This window comes from Aspergillus luchuensis, chromosome 4 (assembly GCF_016861625.1).
Source record: "Aspergillus luchuensis IFO 4308 DNA, chromosome 4, nearly complete sequence".
NCBI lineage: Eukaryota > Fungi > Ascomycota > Eurotiomycetes > Eurotiales > Aspergillaceae > Aspergillus > Aspergillus luchuensis.
The window spans coordinates 3,541,516-3,559,906 of NC_054852.1; the positions used below are offsets into that span (position 1 = coordinate 3,541,516).

The window sequence follows — 18,391 nt, forward strand, 5'->3', positions numbered from 1 at the left end:
GCCCTGGCATGTGCTTTCCAACTACTTACATCGGTCTCCCTCTTACCATTTACCGGGCAGCTTATCGTAGGTTTCTGCTAAGAACGCCTTGACTTTCATCCTTGAAAATCCGTAATGCCATCATACATATTTCGAATCTATTTGTACAAAATAAAACACAGAACGAAGCTAACCAGTAAAAGACCCCATCGCCAGGTAAAAGAAATTTAGTACAAAGCCTTGGCCGGCTTGTTCTTCAGATCCTTGGAATGCTGAGACAGAATGCGGTCCAGCGCTTGCTTCTCGATAATCAAGCGTCCAGTCTCCAACAGGTCCTTCACGTCCACGTCACGGCGGTCCAGGATCTTCGCATGTTCACCCACTTGACGCACGGTCTCGAACAGCTCCTCCTTCGGCTGGTCCGTAATCAATGTTGACCGTCCATAGTGCCGGCCCCAGCAGTTGACCTTGAAAATCTCCTCAACGATATGGGGAGTGGCGCCCTCCGGAAGGCTGATCTCGTTGTCGACAATGATCAATTGGCCGCGCTTGTAGCGGTAACTGAGGGCTATCCGCCACGCCTGGTCGTAGATCTTCTGAGGGAGCTCCGTAGAGAAGTCGCGGGGGTGAGGACCAAAAGCAACACCTCCACCTCTCCGGATCGGGGATTTCTTGTCGCCAACACGGGCCCGGCCAGTACCCTTCTGCGCATGCAACTTCCTACCACTTCCATGCACATCATCTCTCCACTTGGTGCTTGCGGTACCTTGTCGGGTCATGTCACCCTCGTAAACAACGGCTCGGTGCAGAATGTCTTTGCGTAGCGGCATCAGGAGGTGGTTGCGAGGATACTCAACGAAGCGCAGAGGCTCCATCGAGGGGAATGAGTAGAGGGTAGCCTTGACGGGTTCGGGATTCCACACGGGCTTGGGAACCTCCCTCGTAAGGTTGTCAACGGGGGACTGGGCCTCGGTGGCCATCGAGCGGGAGAAGGACTTCGTCAGGCATCGTTGCTATTGAAGCGAGACATCAATGGTCAGTATCTCGCATTCAGCCATCTGCAAAGACGAGCAGCGGAATCAAAAAAAGGTCGGCCTTACCGTGGTCGTCTCAGCGCCCGAGAGGAGACCCCCTGAGCTGCGAGAGAGCAACTTGAGTGCGCGAAGAGCGTCACTTCCAGGCATTGTGAGTGAGAGTGTGTAATTAAACCCCGAGAGGTAGCCTGGATGGGGGAGGGATCTCGGTCGTGATGCTTTGGAGGAGGAGCAGCAAAAGTTCGGGTGGTCTGGCGCTAGCCGCCTGAGGCTTGGCCAACCCGACGAAAAAAGTTCCGTCCGGCCAGGAACCTCGACTTCGACTTCCCGACCAACCTGGGGAATCTCTTCCATCCACTCCACCACTCTATCCCCCCCGTCCTTCCCCAGTCACTCGTCTCGCCATGGCTCATTGCGAGCGGGCCTCGAAGCCCCTGCTCCAATGCCTGCAGAAGACCTACACAAAGGGTCTTCCAGGCCTCCAGCTGCAGTCCACCCGCGCCTTTCAGTCCACCGCTCTGGCTCGCGAGGAAGCCCAGACTGAGGCCAAGAGCACTCCCTTCCACAAATCGCCTGATCCGGCCCTAGTAACGAGTCCCCGGCTGGAACGGAGGTTGTTACGCCAGGGAATTGCCCCCGTCGGATCTCGTCGACGTCGCGCGGCCCTCCAGGGCTCATCCAACATTCCCTTCGAGCAGCTGCCCTTCCAATGTTTCCAGGAGGCCCGCAAGGTTTTGATCGCAGACCGGGAAGAGAAGGTGCGCGATATCCAGTCGACGAGCGAGAAGATTGCCAGGCTTCAGGCCCTTTCCAATGAGGAGGCCGGCGGCTTGCAGGTCAAGAAGTCCAAGCTCCGGGCCATGGAGCTCCATCTGGAACACCTCAAGATCCTTGCGGATGTCAACGACCCGCTGGTCAAGAAGAAGTTTGAGGATGGACAAGGTGAGCAACACATTCTACAAACTGCCTTCAACTCCGCAGCCTAACCGACCTCGTCTAGGTGACCTCAGCAAGCCCATCTACCGCTACCTGGCCGATCGGAAATGGAGGGAATACCGTCGCAAGATCCTCGTCCAAAGAATTACGCAAATGAAGGTGATTCCCGACGTTCTTCCTCACTGCGACCCCATCGTCGACACCAAGCTCTACTTCAACCGCAGCCAGGTGCAGCCTGGAGAATACGTCAACGCCAAGGTCAGCACGACAGCACCTAAGCTCGACGTGCAGCTTTTCGAGGGCGGCGAGAAACTCGTTACCATCGCCGTGGTCGACTCGGATGTCCCGAACGTTGAGAAGGATGGATTTGATTTCAAGATGCACTACCTGGCTGTCAACGTCCCCATCTCGGCCACCAACACCAAGGTCGACCTGGCCCAGCTGTCGGGTGAGTCGCAGGTTGTCCTGCCATGGGAGCCCCCTGTCGCTCAGAAGGGCAGCCCCTACCACCGACTGTCTCTGTTCATCCTCGAACAGAAGGACTCCGAGCCATTGGACTTTGCCGCCGTCAAGGCGAAGGAGACGGAGCGTGAGAACATGCTGCCCCGCACCCTGCAGGCCCGGTACCACCTGAAGCCGATTGGGGCGCACCTGTTCCGCACGCAATGGGACGAGACGACATTTGAGGTGATGAAGCAGATTGGCTTCCCCGAGGCGAACATGGAGCTCCGGAGGAAGCGGGTCGAGCCTCTTCCTTACAAGAGAAGAAACCCGTCCACATTCCGGTAAACCAGCCCAGCCTCTTTTCCTTTTCTGTTCAACTTTTTGGCTCTAGATTTTGTATTGTACAAGAGAAGATGTATGAATATGCACAAATTCCACCAACTCCAGACTCCCATGCCGTATACCTAAAAGGGTATCCATGTATCATCCATCCGACATATAATATAACAGTTATCCCGACAAATTGGCCTCCTCCAACGTATTCTTCACCCACTCAATTTTATTCAGCGGCCACACCCTTGCGATAATCTTCCCATTAATAAGCGCCATGGGTATAGGTCCATAATTCCTAGAATCCCTCGACCACGGCAAATTATCCCCAGCAAGATAAACATGACCTTCAGGAACCTACACCAAACACAAACCCATTAGCTTGACCCCAATCCCAAAGCAACAAAACCACAGAGGCAAGTAAAAGAAAACTCACTCTAATCATCTCCCCCTCCCCACCAACCTCCCTACTAAACGGCAAATCCCTACACACAAAATCCCCCGGCAACCCAATAACCCTCTTCGCCCCATTGACCCCCAAAAACGTCGGATGATAGAACCGCACCACGTCCCCGACCTGGATTCCGCGCCCGTGCTTGTGCACTCGCGATATGAGAAGGTAGTCGCCCCGCGGACTGAAGGTCGGGTACATTGAGGGCCCTTCGCTCAGTTGTACCGTGATCAGGTGCTCCCAGATTAGTGTGCATGCGCAGAATACTCCCAGGCTGTTGAGGCCGAAGCGGAAGATGTGGCCGGGGGTGCTGCGTTTTAGGGTGTAGCGGAGGAAGCGGTCCATTTTGTAGAGAACTTTTTTTTCTTTTTTTCCTTGTTATTGGGTTTGTTTTGAGGGCATTGCTTTGCGATTGGGGTTGAATTGGATTGGATTGGATTGGATTGGACTAGTTTGGTGTAGTTTGCTTGGTATGACGGCGGAAAGCTTCGGAGGTTTGGTTGGTCATGTGATTAGCCGGTGAGGGGGAGGGTATATAAAGGGTTTTGTGCGGGAGATTTCTTCTCTTTTCCTACAGAAATGTCGTGAGTGACACCACAACACAACGCCAGACTTTCTTTCAATTGATCGATATGGTTGATTGATTGACTATTGCTACATCTACGATGGATTATCTGATTGCTTAATGCAGCTAATTGGATACATATCATCCCATCCATTGCTATTATCGTTACTGTTTTTTTTTTCTTGTTGCGTTATGTTTTCTGCTATATTCGCTTCTAAAATTGCTAGAGCTCACCGCTGCCGAAATTAAACACCAGAGCGCGTGAGTGTGGACAGTGAAGCAAGATGAATATACATCTCATCCTTCGTGGTGGGATTCCCTGAACGATAGCCCGGCTTGGACCCCATTTTATTATGGGAATGGAAAACTGGGTGGTACCGATGGGACACATCCATCTTTTATACTATCGTAGTTTGTTGATAGTTGAATGCAATTGCAATTACTATTCATATTCATCATCACACATACTCAACATTATATATCCTAATCCTCCCACATCCCATCCGCACCTACACAACCCATCAATTAGCACTCACCCCCAAATCAACATGGAACTTTTAAAAAAAGTGGAAAGAGGAATAGAATAAACTCACCCTCAACCATCACCCCCTCTCCCTCCATCTCCAACCCCTTCCTCTTCTCCCTCTTCTCCCTATAATCCACCCCAAACCTCTCATCCCTCTCCTTCACCAACTCCCCCAATCCCCCCGGACAAGCAATCTTCACCCTCTCCTCACTGGTAAAACTCGCCATCAACTCCGGCGCCCCCATCGGCACCGCATCCCCCCGATCGACCTGCCAAAGATGATACGTCTTTCCATACAACGGCACAATATCCTTCATTTCCGCCGTCTCGGCTGCATCCCACACGACATTCGGAACGCTCGCGGGCGCAGGCATGATTAGCATCCCGCTACTGACTTCGTACACGTGCGTGTGCCACAATTTCTTCTCTTCCGCGGGTAATGTCGCGAAGAGCTTGGGCGTGATCATGTATTCGATGCCGAGGAGGCGCGCGTTCGGCGCGGTGCTGTCGTAGAGGAGGCATTGGCGTAGATCTAAATATTATATTAGTTGGGTTGTGTGGTTTGGTTAGTTATATGATTGGGTTTTGGGTTTTGTAGGGTGGGATTTATGCGATGGGATGGAGGTATATATACCCTCTGTGATATGGGAACAGTAGTGATTTGCCTCCACGCAGCGTGTCTTGTCGGAGGCGTAGACGTGGAATGCGTTCAGGTGTGCGCAGATGTGCTTCACGGGTGTGAAGTCTTGGATGGCGCTGGCGCCGGCTTCGAGTACTTGGCTTTTGGTGGTTTTGGCGGTGCCGGGGAGGCCGTCGGTTGTTTCGGTGGTCATTTTGTGGAAATGGATATGAGAAGCAAAGGTATATTGGAACAATAGGGGTTGGTAGTTGGCGTTGAGGTGAGGATGGGGTTTCTATACTACTTTATTGTCGAAGTTGCATCTGACGTCACGATGATCGTTTTGGTGATGGGTTGGATGTATACAAAAAGTCAATGTCATTGTTATCTCAATGGCTGAATACGCTTTTCTTGGGTTTATTTGGGTAGAGTTGGATTTGTGGATCACATTCATTCTGGTGCTACTGCTGGTGTACTTGACTTATAGTCCATATTCGGATAAGTTACATATTGTTCTTCATCTCTCTCAGCGCCGCCATAACCTCCACTGGATCTTTCTTGCCGGTCTTCTTCCGAATCTCGGGGTCCTGTAACAAATTAGCTGGGACTCTCGTTGAAATGTATTGGGGCGACTCACGTTGACGCGCATGAATACATTATGGAGCTGTACCTTGTCAGTTTCGGTCAAACAACATAAGAGGCAGAACAAACCTTCTCATCACCAATCGTGAACTTGCCCTGAGTTTCTTGGTTGGCATTGGCAAACGCCTCCAGCTTCTTGATGGGCTCGGACTGCGAAACAGCAAGGCAGAACTTGACGTTGCCCTTGGTGTATTCATGTCCGGGCTACAAAGCATCAGTAAGTGCCAACTTGAATCACACAGAAACACTCACGTAAACCTTAGTATCGTCCGGCAGTGCAGCCAGAGTCTCGTTCAATGCCTTGTGCATTTCCGGGGCCGTGCCCTCGAAAAACCGGCCACATCCTGTATCTCTTTAGTTTGGACCCAGTCCGCTCACGCAGTAGCTAAACTCACCTCCGATAAACAAAGTATCACCGGTGAAGACAACCTTGTCGTCTCCATCCTGCATGAAGTAGCAGATACTGTCCTGTGTGTGGCAGGGCGTGTGCAGCGCCTTAACGGAGATGCGCTCTCCGATCTTGAAGACTTCGCCGTGTGCCGGGGTCCTGGTGACAGATTGGCAATTCTTGCCGCCGATGACCGAGAGTTGGCCGAAGGTTTTTAGCTTCTCCAGTTAGCTTCGAGTGATGTCTTTGTAGACTGTGTAGCTTACGATTTCATTGTTACCACCGGCGTGGTCCCAGTGACTGGAATGGTTAGCATCGGTATAGGCCCAAGAAGAGAGAACACTTACTGATGAGTATTCACAATAGACGTAAGCTTGATCTTCCCGGCGTCAATCTGAGATTGCAGCGTCGGAGTCACCCTGTGAGTTCTTAGCTCAACCTATCTTCGCAACCATTTTGGCAAGCTAGCAGCAAGCACATACTCAGGCGGATTAGCCGGGTCAATAATAACAGACTCCTTAGTAGGTTCATCCGTGACCAGGTAGGCATAGTTATTGCCCTTCCCGGTCCCTGCCAGAACAAACTTGGTTAGCAAATAAGATCCCAATAAGTAATGTAAAGCAAGTACCTTGGGGGCACATCTCAAGGGGCTTCTTCTTTTTTATTTATTTATTCAGGGAACTACTTACACATCGGGATCGACTGTACATGCATGGCTCTAATTTGTTGCGCTTGCGCTCTCACGGGTTGAAACCTCACGGAAGACCAGACAGCTCTGGTAAGGCACATGGATAAGTATAAGGTAACAGCAAAAGTGTTAGTGCTTGAACTTTTTGGAATGAATGCGGGGGTGGTGGTAACATTGATTGCTAAGAAGCTAAGCTAACTAATCTATGCCACCTGCGCCATACTTACTAACTGTGTAAGCAAGTCTTTTGGCGATTACCTCATAGGCTCGTTCCGCGGAGGGCTCAGCCACGTGTGGCGATGACGCTAGGCTGCTTTTGGACGTGACATTTTCCACTTTAATCTTTAGGAGACTGGTAGATGCTACTTGGATGCTACTTAGTGTCTTTTTGGTTGTGAAATTGAGTTGGTTTCGCTGAGCATCGAGCCGTGGCACAGCATGGTAATATTGGAATCGTATCCGCTGTCTATACTATCCCTAACGGTCGCGTATCCCACGTATCTACTGTCTCCCATCCGAATTTCTTCAACTCTTTCAGATCGTCGGCATCTGCAGTCCGCTTGAGGCCAGACCCGTCCTTCTTTGACTGTTTCTTTGATGTGGACGCCGGCTTCTTAGGTGCCAGATCGTCCGTCCTCTGCTGTAGGCTCTCCTTAAGAAGCGCCGTCCAGTGATTGGAACTCTGCTCGCAAACGGCAAGAAGGTAAGCGTGGGACAGTAGTCGTCTCCGAGACCCCCATTCCGGCGATTGAAGTATATGGTCCAGCCACATGTACAATCCTTCGAGCTGAGGGTCACTTTTCACGTTCTTTGAGCCTGAAAAGGCCAGTACATTCACCATCTCCTCCGTCAGGGATGCCAGGGCCGGGGGATGGCCCTCGGCGAGCATCTGTAATAACGAATCCCACTTAGCGAACATTCCCGTCATGGAGTCACCCATCCTGGTGCCAAATTAGCTTATGAAGGTCATAGAACTTTCAGAATCATAGAAAACTCACTTCCGACCAGCAGGAACCAACAATGAGTCCTCCACGATCACGCCTGCTAGCGCAGACGCCCCACGATTGGAAGACTTGCAAATCGAGATCAGATGCGTAGAAGTAAACGAGACATTCTGCTGGAACCGCCTCTTCTTCCGCGGTGGCTCTGACGACTCCTCTTCAGCCAGTAAGTGCTCAAATTCAGTTCTCAAAGCCGCCTTGATCGGCTCGATGTCGTCTTCAGCGCCGTCAAATGCCTCAGGTTCCGACACAGGCACCGTATCAGCACTCCGGTCAGTCTTGGACCAGTAGTAGTCCCACAACCACTCAAGGGACCGCTGCGTGGCATTGCGCAGCACTGTCAGGGACGGCAGTTCACGATGCGTCGCCTCGTGACGCAGTTCCACAAATGAGGCCGGTAGGCCCAGATCAATAGCTCGTTGAAACATGGTCTTACGCTGACCGTTCAGCTTGGAGTCGACGAGCCCCGTCACGAATCTGTCTGTCGTTAGCGATAATTAACCTCATTACACAGCCATACGGAAACAATCTGTTCCATGAGCAAAGTGGATGATCATACCGACAAAACGCAGCCGAGTACGTAGCCCGAATAGAAAAGATGGAATTTTTCAAGGCATCATCATGGAGAATGGCGTCCGTTAGCAAGGCAGTAGCTTCAACAGGATGTGGCAGGTTTCCCCGTAGCTTCCAAGCTGCAACCTATCATAACTGTTAGATCTAATAGACTTATTCATAGAATTCAGGGCGGATTTTCGCATACAGTGGCGCAGGCCTTGGAGCGCATGTCGGGCCCATCATAGAAGGGTGCAGGGTAGAATTGACTCCGCACCGCGAGTAATTGCGAGTGCTCCTTCCATGGTGTGAAAATGACCTTTGGCATTTTGTTACTGATTGATTTAGCAGTTTCAAATGTGATGATTCACCCTCACCCTGCACTGGCCGGGGGCACACTGTACATCTTCGTCGACAGTGATTTTGTTCGCCCGGAATAAGGTTGTTCCCGCCGCTGCGACTCCTTATCGGTTCGGCTGCGTTGATTCGTTCATGAAACTACTATGTACTAAGTAGGTAAAATACAAAGTAGACTACCACTAGGTTCTCTCTATTTGTTGCTTACGTATTATTGATGCTTGGTGCAATGTGTTTATCAAAGATATTCTCGTAATTGTTACATTCACTGGTGTCTAATACATGCATTTCAAGTTCAACTAATCCTCCCTGGGTATCCTGTACTGTATGCTAAATTGAAAACGCCTCCGAAACAATAACTCCACGCTATGCAATGCTGTAGCCCGAAAACCGAAAAGAGCAATAATCAAGGGCGGTAAACGCGACAGTGTCGGAATCAAATCCATCCATAACCATAATTCATACAGGGTTGGCTAGCCATGTTAATAAATGGCTGGGAATCGACCACGGCATGCTGCTCGAGGTCGTCGTCATCAAAGAAAAAGGATCTTTGCATCATGTTGCCAGGTGCTTTGATCGGTTGTTGAAAAGTCTCAGCTTCAGGCTGCTTAGGGTTCGAATCAGTGCCCTTGTTGTTGACGGGGCTCTCATCCTGATTTTGTTCGTCATCATCGTCCTCATCCTCCTGGTCATCTTCATCGTCCTGGTCTTCGGCTTCATTGTCGGAAGACGGGGTGAAAGTCTCCTCCAACTTCAGCCCCTTGCCGGAAAGCCCTAAGAGCGAGTTTCCCAGCGAAGCTTCCGGGTTGCTGTACAGACCCATTCCGACGAGTTCATCCTCGTTCTGCTTCTCGGGCAAGGACTCTACCTGCGAATGCAGGTCGTCATCAGGTCGCTGAATAGGTAGAAAGTCAGGCGTAGGAGGGCCAGTCAAGCAACCCGACGACGGTACACTCTCATAACTCGAACCTGCGACGTAGACTGGAGGGATGTTGTTGTGCATGGATGACATGTCGAAAGAGTAGCAGTCAGACATGGGTTCTGCCATTGTCGACAAGGTTGAAGCGCTGGTGTCCCAGGAGACGGGCTCAATTTGAGACTCGCTCATCGGCAGCATGGTAGATTGTTGGAGCGACATCTGATGCTGTGCATCAGGCAGGGAAGGGAATCCCATATCCGAGCATGGAATATCTGTTGTGTAGGATGACATCATGGAAGAGTTGTCGAAGGTTGCAGAGGCAGTAGGCAGTGGCTGAGGGCACACGCCAATGGCGGCAAAGTTGTCCAAGGCCGTAGTTGCTGGCACATACTGAGTAGTAGGATAGCTAACAGGCTCCAAAGCCGGATGCCAACTTGTCGGACGGTTCTGGCCAGTTCGGGCAAGTGCAGAGGCTACAAAGGCAGTGTTGACAGGAGCCTGGTAGCCCTGGTACATGGGCGAACTGTAAGGGATGGTTGCTGTGCGCCGTCTGCCAGCAGACGAAGGACTGTTCCCAGCGCTGCGGGGTTTCATCACTCGACCCGTCCGCTTGGGTTTAGGGAAAGCATGGATCAAGTCACGAAATGTCGAAGAGCGCCAGCATGACTGGTTGCCTTGAACCCAGCTAGGGTTGGCAAAGGACGATTGGGGTTGCCAGTAGTCGGCCATTGAGAAGATGGTGAGATATTGAGAGGGAGAGAGAGGGATAGAAGATTTGGGTATGAAAGATAGGACTGAGAGGAGGTGGATGGTCAATTGAAAGTGTGAGGAGGGAGGTATGTGATATAAGCATACATAGTAGTAGTAGGTGCGAGGCTAGAAGGATAAGACGGGATGGTGGGATAGGGCGGTGGTTAGATTATATGGAGTATCAAGCACGGATAGGATCCGTGGATGATGACTGCAGGAATATGTAAAGGATCTCCGAAGACTGGGGTTCGAGACTTATCATCTAAAGATGACACAGGGGGCGTGAGGGTCACAAGGCGTGGAGGCAAGGTACAGTTAAGTGCGTGCGGTACTAAGTAGCAAGCCCAGTGCCTAGTCGAGTAATGGACCCAGATGGTTCGGATAAGTAGTAGATTATGCGGTAAAGAGTAAAGTAGGAGCAAATCCAAAAAAAGTAAAAGAGGAAAAAAAGGCAAAAAAAGGGGAGATGGAATAAAAAAATAATATTAATAAATTAATAGTAGATGGGGAAAAAAATAAAATAAGAAAAAGGAAGGCCCTACATGAGGGTGATACACGGAGATGTGGGACGCATGTACATGGGCATTTCTTGATCTACCATCCGCCCCAGTTCCACGATCCATTACTGTAAGTAAGAAGACTAATGGGTTAGTGGGAGCGGGCACATGTTGGGATGACACGACGTTGACACTAACGAAAGCAGACTAGTTGGTGGGAACCGAACAGGGCAAGACATGGGACGAGAGGAGTTGAAGGGGGGGCTCAGACTACTAAGACTGAGTCTAGTCTAGGTACCAGGAAGGGGAGGAAATGGGCAAGGAAGGAAGGGGACCCAAGGAAGGAATGGTTGATGATGATGAAGATGATTCAGATGAGCCCATGCCACACGAATGCTGTCTCCACTCCGAAAGGACTCTCTGGGACCTGCGAAGCGGGCAATCAGTCCTGGCTCTGACTCTGTGCTGGCAAAAATGACTTCTGGACTGCCCTGGGCCCATGGAATTGGGGCTGGTTTAGTGGCTAACGGCGGGTGACGATGGGGGAATGGATAATAATGTCGATGGTGGGGATGATCAGACCCATTGGCAAAAGAATTTGATGGACTTGCAGTGTCCACCGGGAGGGGGGGAGAAATATGGAACAGAGGGTCAAGAGAAAAACGAGGGAGATGCGGCAGAGCGGCAAATGATTGGATGGGAAACTGAAATCGGAGCTCCAGTCCAGGGAAAGGCAGCAAAGATCATGGATGGAACTTAAAGAAGGAACCAGAAAATGGCCGGGCCCTCTTCATGCCCCCCTCAGCTCCCTCTCTTCCAAGCCGAAATGAGTAGTGAGTGACCGAGTGATTGACTTGACTGAGTGACTGACTTGACTTTTGACTTGCCTGGGACATGCCGAAACTAAACTAAAAGTAAACTAAACTAAACTTTCCACTAGATACGACGCACAGTAGTAAGGCCCGTGTGAGAGCCCCATGGGAAGTCTGGGGCTAAACTGGGAACTTTTTGGGAGTTACTGCGTCTTCCTGCATCCTTTTCTGCTTCTTCTTACCATACCATACCAGCCAAGGTGCCGCCCGTTGCCTGCATTCTGATTGATTTCCCTGTCCTCCCTGTCGGATAGATACTACGGAGTACGTGCTATTTCGGTAACAATGCAGTGAGGTGGTTATAGTAGTAATTAGTTAGTGCTCGGTGTCTTTCTACTTAGTTAACATGCGACAGACAGGTACGGTGATCAGTTACATTCATGACCGAGGTGCGACTTTGCGCTTACTTAGTAACTAGTCAAGTCGGTCTGCTGAGACTAACTAACTACTACATGTAGTACCAACCCACTGTATGATTGTATGATACTTCACAGAGCGCCGCCCCATCAAAAGCAAGAAAAGGTAGCACTAAACTACTGCCGGTGTGTTTAGATTAATTCCCCCCTCTCTCACCTTCTCGATGACGCAGCCGTGCCATGGCCCATTGTACGGTGCCTGGGAGAATTTTGCGATTTATTAGTCACGCTGTACCAGGGGTAACTATGTATCTCTCTGATAGGTAGGTAAGTTATGTAGTACTACTAGTACTAAGTAAAGTACTTAGGCAATGAAGAGAGCATGTGTGTGCAACCACTCTCCTTGAGTCACTTCTAGCCCAGGCTGTTGCTGCCCCCTCCATACATACATACATACATACATACATGCATGGGTGAAGGATGGATGGTTGGATGGATGGATGGCCGGACCCAAATCGTGATACACCTTCGCAACTCTCCTCGGCCGTCTTAGTCATGATGGGAATGCCCGCGGTGAAGCGGTAATATTGGCCTGGCAAATGACCCACGATCCGACCCGATCGTCAACCCTGCGGCCAAACACTCTCCCAACTCTCTTTCCGTTCCATTCCACCTTTACTGTTTATGTTTCTGTTCCTAACTAGTAGAGGATGATTCTTCCTTATCCGTATTACATAGTCTCCTACTACTCCGTAACTAGGCACACATTTGCCCCCCTCCCCCCCCCTCTCGTCTTCTCCTCTTTCCCTCCCCACCCACTCCCTCCTTCGTCTCCTCCCTCGTTAAGTAACCCCTTCAAGCCCAGTCTTGTCCCCACAAGTTCACCGTTTCCAACGCGTCACAACGCCCGTTACGCAAGGGTTACAATAATGCGGAAAGTTTCCAAGGGCCAGAGTTGCTTCCCCTGTCCGGAGTACGTATCGACATCGGATGCAGGTCTGGCCCAGTTCTCTACCCGGCAACCTCAAGCAAGCTAGGCACATAACTTACACCATCTATCCATCCCACCCATCCACATAGCGAGCAAGCAACACTCTAATTTGGTAGTCGTCGTATCGCATCCTCTTCCAGCCTGGCGATAGATCGAGACAAGGGCAGGAAGGAGCATGCGGATGGTCGAACAAGCTGCCTTCCGTCTCATTCCTTGTCATCGTCATCCTCGTCCTTCGGCATCCCCGGGCGCACATCCCATCATCCCGCCGACCATCCTTTCTAAATACTGATTCCTTGGGTGCTTGTGCTTCTATTGCTGTCCAACCGCGCCAGGGTGGGAGGCATCACCGTTATCACACATACTTGCAACCACTGATAGATTACTAGCCCAGAACTAATTTGGACTACCCACCAGGCCTGACTCGGTGAACCACTTGTCTCGTGAAGCGCTGAGCTGATGATCATTGATTGCTCTGGGCAACTCATTGGCCAGACAGGTGTGCTACTCCATACTTCATGCGTGCACAAGAGGCCAAGATTGCCTCGTTACCTTGGCACCAGCACAGGTTATACTATCACCACTTCTCCAACCATAGTACAATGATCAAGTAACTGTACCTATGTTCCGAATTCCGATCGTTATTCTTGCTTATCAATTTCCTGTTGCCGGTCAATCTATTTCGTTGTGGATCACATGTTTCATAGCCATAATACGTGTGACGAGCCGGATTAGATCAGCTGGCTGAGTGGCTGAACGGTGAAAGCCTACTTGCCGTACGGACCACCTCTCGGTGTAGGGGGGAGGAGGGGATTAGGGAAAACGGAAAGTTCGGCTAGAAATGACAACACTTGGACTGGGTTCAGGGATCGGAGAGGGGGGGCGTTATACGGAGAATACGGAGTACGGAGCACTCAGAAACAGAATTTGCTCAAGGCAGGAGAAAGAGTGGGGTGTGCACTCCTACTTTTGCTACTTACAAGTTACAACACGCAAGTCGCAAGAGGCAGTGAGAGAGACAAGAGAGAGGGAAACACCGCTCGGTATCAAGAGACTCCACAGGTCAGGCTGGCTGTCTAGCTTATCCGGGATGGAAGTGGGCTGGTGCCAATAAATGCATTTTTGACGAGTCCAGCTGCACCAGAAAGAGAGATACAGCAGATGGGTTCCGCCTAGAGCGCTAATGCCCCCCATCATATGTAATCGACAAAGGATGCCGGGGCGGAGGATTATTCCATTGACATGGGGACCATTTCCAGAACCAGGGTTACTACCGGAGCAAGACCGACTAAAAGCAGAGCCCTACCCAGTCCGGTTAGTCCCCGTGGCGCCCCTCGAGAAGCCTAAGTAAGTACCTGAAGGCTGAGCCCGAGTCACTTTTAGTGCGCCTTTGGGTCAGAGTTACATGCGCCCCTCCTCCTTCTGGTCTGCTCGGCCGCCTTGAATTTGGTCCTAAGGAAATAAAAAAAAAAAAGTGAATGTGCCTAAACCTGCATAGGGCCAAAGAAGGGGGCGCGAGAGCAGAGAACAACAATAAAAAGAAAAAGTAAGAAAGAGGCCAAGAAGGGACCCTATCTGGATGAGGTAAGTACCTCCTGTATGGATGTATCCAACTAAACTAACGTTCTCCCCGTGAGAGCAATAATGTGGCCACCGTGCTCCGGCCACCGGGGCTCACTTTACATATACGACAGCCTGGCGATCGGGATTTGTGGCACTGCGTCAGTCACGCCCGTTCTAGTCCATCTGACTGACGCCGGTACGTAAATGAAGCTTTCTAACGAGGCACTTATTCGAGGAGAACTGGCAAAAGCATCCGCAACAATAAAAAACAAAATCAAATAGAAATTAAACGGACACAAAACGAATGCTTGTCCCGGTTCAAAACCCGGCTGTTCGGGGAGGCGGATAGCCTTCCATTGTACTAGAACCGCGCCAGATGCGTGGCAGGCCAGATCGAAAGGGTAACGAACTCGAGAAAACCTCCGTGCGACGCCTTAAGCGGGTACAATCACCACTAATCAAGATACATCATCGAAAAAGCGACTAATCAGATGGTTGAGATCATCGTCTGGACGCCCTACAAATCAGAAGCCGGAGATTACAGGAGGGGAAGCATCGGAATGCATGTGCAGGCCCACCTGACGGCAGGGGACTGGGAAACTGGAAACCGTGAGATGGGAGGGCCAGTCGAGCAGAATTCCAGAAGGCTTGGGGGCCAAATCAGCCCTCGATTGGGTTATGCAATGGATGGAAACGGGAGACAAAAATGGAAAGGGAGGGGCAGGAAACAGAAAAAAAAAAAAGAAAGAAAATTTTCAATCAATTAATATATCGAAAAAGGAAGGGAAAGGAGAGGGAAAAAAGGAGGAAAAAAGTAAAAGAAAAAAAAAAAGTTGTTCTCAGACCAAGTGGGTCAAACTCCCATATCTCCGTTTCTACGGGAATACGGAGTCAAACTGGCTGAACAGGGATCCTACCAAGAAGCAGGAAGGTCAGGTAAGCTACCAGTTAGCTTTGTATGGTACTACGGTAACCACTCAGCCTAGCTCTAGTCTACTACTCAGTAGCTTGCGAGGTCCAGGATCTATTCGTTACCTGCCGGTCGTCTGCTCTAAGTGGTGCTCTACACGCCGTCCAGTCAGCCGAGGCTCGCAAACGGCGCTTTTCAACAGCCAATAAAACCCCGTCGTTACTGATCTGATAGGTTACAACCAACGACGCTTTAAGCCTTCAACAGTACGTACTACTATACTATACTATTCTATACTATACTGGTTGGGAATGGATCACTCGTTTGGAGTATGCTGGATTACCTCGCCAGGGGTGGTGATGATCCCTCACGGGGTTACGCCGTAAGGACTACACAACACCGAGCGCCTAACTTACTGTACATTCTGCGTGCGTGATATGCTCGACGCCTTGACTTTCGAACTTGTCCACCTCCTACTCCTAGTATACAAGGGTGCAGGGATGAACATCAGCCACCATTCCACTCAGGCAGACTACCTCAGGGGGTGATTGTCAACAATCGGATAGACTCGACAGCTCGTGCCCGCTGCTGCCACCGAGATGGTATCTAACAGGTAGCAAGGTTCGGCTAACATGTCATTAGCTAATAATTGAGCGAAAGGCTAAAAGATCACGAAGCGATGCGCCCTCCCGGCGGGACCCGCGCATCCCTGGGATATCAGAAAGTTAGAACTCAATATAAGGTCTCTCAATTCACACGCTATCATTATTACGCCACGGATCAATTACGAAAGGGCGTTAGGATAGATACTACTATATGAGCCAAGGGCTTCGGCTCGTGATATCAGGATTAAGTGTAAGACCTTTTAGCAGGATACAAGTCCCCCCAACGCGCTGGTCTAACCGACCTAAGCCACTTGCAAGGTTTAAGTTGGCTGCTTTATGGATATTCATCTACTATGGAGTAGACTAGCTGAACTTCGTTAATTGTGGTGTTTCTTGGCCCCTTGCCTTTACTGCAGTGTAAGTGATGGGCCAAGAGAAAGCAAAAAGCAACGTCTACAATATAGTGAAAACGACGGATGACTGCGGAGAAAGTGATGGTTTGGGCTAAAACGTGATTAGTATGGGACGAACACTTGGACTAGATAGTAACAGTAATAATAATAATAATAATACACAAAATTAATGATGGACAATGGGGCCCATCCGTCAGGGGCCATGGTCGCGCCTGCATAGCACCCTAGCTTCCCCATCAGAATTCAGACGCCTAGCTGAATGTATGCCGCTCGATCCAGCAACCAAGTAAGCGAAATGGCGGTCGCCGTCCGAGACAGGCCCAAAGTAAGCAGCAATTTGTTAGTCTCGTTAGTTCGCACTCCGTAGTTGGCTTCGGAGAAAGTCAACTCAGAACGGAGTAGCGATCATCCAACTACTTGATTAGTTCCAAGCCAGTGATCAACTCGCAACGCGCCTTCAAATCTTAGCTTTCTTTTTCCGAAGCCACTCCTCGCTAGCATGTCAGGATTCGTCTCACTCTCTCGGCTGTTTCTTTTATTGCTCTCGCCGCCTTCCCTCACTACTAATTATTCTAACTAACTATGGAGTACGGCCTGAGGATTAACGTGTCATCAGACCATGGTTAGGCCCGAGCGTCAAAACTGGCCTTTCTCAACAATGAGAAACATTGGACGCTAATTTATATTTGGCTTACTTTAGTGGCATGTCATTGATTCACCTGCCCCTAGATAACTAAATTTGTGTTATGCCGCCGTAAGAAAGGAAAAGCCGGCCCTCTCTCTCTCTCTGTGTTCCAGCTTGGTTACTAGCATCTTCTAGTAGCATAGCAGCAGTGCCCGGCTATCATTGGCTGCCGACGAAAGTGCTTACATGCGCTGCTGTGCTATCAGGGGCTCCAAGCCTCCTTCATACAATCGTCATCTAGCCATGCTTCCTGATGCGATCTCACCCCAACAGTAACTAGCACCTTACTTCGCCCGCTTTACAACTGGAGCTGATGCTGGAGCTGGAGCTGGAGCACCAGGCTGCAACCGACCGTGAAATCAAGCCATCGGCGCAGGGTGGATGTGACACGGCATTCCACTGATACCGCCATCACCTGGCCCGTGTGATTTGTCCTGATTGTCCATGGCTGACCACATAACCCACCCTGGCACAGTTGTTGATACGGGTCTCGCAAAGCTTTTTCTCCTCCGCGGGCATCAATCATCGTCAACGATTAAGTTACTAGCAGACGGTGATTGACCGCGTGCCCTCACCGACGCCACTATTATGTCTGAGCTCGCAAGCAGATCGCGCGGCAGAGTCGGAACCCTCCTACAATAGTTACGTAGGTAGGGAGGAGCCTGGACGAGAAGGCCCAAAACCATTACCCAAGTGGGTCATATGTAAGCTGCATCTGCCATTTGACGACCGGAAACGACACGCAAGTTGCGACATAATACGGAGCAGTCCGAGACCTAAGCAGTCGAGGCGGAGTACGTAGGATGTATGAGCCTTGATGTTTGAGAGGTTTATCGAGTCGAGCCGTTTTCTAGGCTGGTTTTAATCCTGCAATTACCATTCCGCGGACCGTCAGCCGCGAATCTCCTCTTGTCCTCACTAATCTATCTACAACTTATCAAGGCTGCTACGGGAGGCATCTGCAGGTGGCCATGAGTCAAAATGGCGTACATACATATACCGCCAGTAGGTCCATGCATGCATGCATGGGAACCAAAATAGGGCGCTGTCCATCCGGCCAATGACGAAACATATTCGGGCTCAATCTTTCGTCTCCAAATGCAGCAGACGACAATAGTAGGAGTGAAATGGTGGAGTATGGCTGGGCAGCGGCGAGTTACACAACAAACCGGATCTCATCATAATACACGGAGGAGCATGCATGATCTGCTGTAGGCAGACGTGCTGGCAATGCCGATGCGAGGTAGGCACCTACTGTACGGAGTACGTAGGTATCTTCAGCTGCCACCACATATTTCGGCAGATACTGCAGCATTCT

General features: G+C 50.4%; 7 protein-coding genes across 7 annotated transcripts; 1 reads left to right on the forward strand and 6 right to left on the reverse strand.

Moving 5' to 3' along the window:
- Positions 1–206: 206 nt before the first annotated feature.
- On the reverse strand, positions 207–1,163 carry YML6 (mitochondrial 54S ribosomal protein uL4m; the record flags this gene model as incomplete). Its single annotated transcript, XM_041689667.1, has 2 exons — positions 207–992; positions 1,080–1,163. The coding sequence occupies 2 exons, from the start codon at positions 1,161–1,163 to the stop codon at positions 207–209; spliced, it is 870 nt and encodes a 289-aa protein (XP_041543329.1).
- Positions 1,164–1,417: 254 nt separating this feature from the next.
- AKAW2_41250S (mitochondrial 54S ribosomal protein mL38) lies at positions 1,418–2,738 on the forward strand (the record flags this gene model as incomplete). Its single annotated transcript, XM_041689669.1, has 2 exons — positions 1,418–1,955; positions 2,014–2,738. The coding sequence occupies 2 exons, from the start codon at positions 1,418–1,420 to the stop codon at positions 2,736–2,738; spliced, it is 1,263 nt and encodes a 420-aa protein (XP_041543330.1).
- Positions 2,739–2,903: 165 nt separating this feature from the next.
- AKAW2_41251A (putative mitochondrial inner membrane protease subunit 1) lies at positions 2,904–3,519 on the reverse strand (the record flags this gene model as incomplete). Its single annotated transcript, XM_041689670.1, has 2 exons — positions 2,904–3,080; positions 3,160–3,519. The coding sequence occupies 2 exons, from the start codon at positions 3,517–3,519 to the stop codon at positions 2,904–2,906; spliced, it is 537 nt and encodes a 178-aa protein (XP_041543331.1).
- A 703-nt stretch (positions 3,520–4,222) lies between these two features.
- AKAW2_41252A (OBAP family protein) lies at positions 4,223–5,098 on the reverse strand (the record flags this gene model as incomplete). The annotated part of the gene is made up of 3 exons (XM_041689671.1): positions 4,223–4,248; positions 4,333–4,797; positions 4,900–5,098. The coding sequence occupies 3 exons, from the start codon at positions 5,096–5,098 to the stop codon at positions 4,223–4,225; spliced, it is 690 nt and encodes a 229-aa protein (XP_041543332.1).
- A 289-nt stretch (positions 5,099–5,387) lies between these two features.
- On the reverse strand, positions 5,388–6,703 carry GLO2 (cytoplasmic glyoxalase II; the record flags this gene model as incomplete). Its single annotated transcript, XM_041689672.1, has 9 exons — positions 5,388–5,471; positions 5,522–5,548; positions 5,596–5,730; positions 5,779–5,870; positions 5,922–6,132; positions 6,181–6,214; positions 6,262–6,333; positions 6,397–6,484; positions 6,604–6,703. The coding sequence occupies 9 exons, from the start codon at positions 6,701–6,703 to the stop codon at positions 5,388–5,390; spliced, it is 843 nt and encodes a 280-aa protein (XP_041543333.1).
- A 365-nt stretch (positions 6,704–7,068) lies between these two features.
- On the reverse strand, positions 7,069–8,483 carry LAS1 (rRNA-processing protein LAS1; the record flags this gene model as incomplete). The annotated part of the gene is made up of 4 exons (XM_041689673.1): positions 7,069–7,543; positions 7,601–8,080; positions 8,163–8,302; positions 8,364–8,483. The coding sequence occupies 4 exons, from the start codon at positions 8,481–8,483 to the stop codon at positions 7,069–7,071; spliced, it is 1,215 nt and encodes a 404-aa protein (XP_041543334.1).
- A 465-nt stretch (positions 8,484–8,948) lies between these two features.
- On the reverse strand, positions 8,949–10,160 carry AKAW2_41255A (uncharacterized protein; the record flags this gene model as incomplete). The annotated part of the gene is made up of 1 exon (XM_041689674.1): positions 8,949–10,160. The coding sequence occupies one exon, from the start codon at positions 10,158–10,160 to the stop codon at positions 8,949–8,951; it is 1,212 nt and encodes a 403-aa protein (XP_041543335.1).
- Between the last annotated feature and the right edge of the window lie 8,231 nt (positions 10,161–18,391).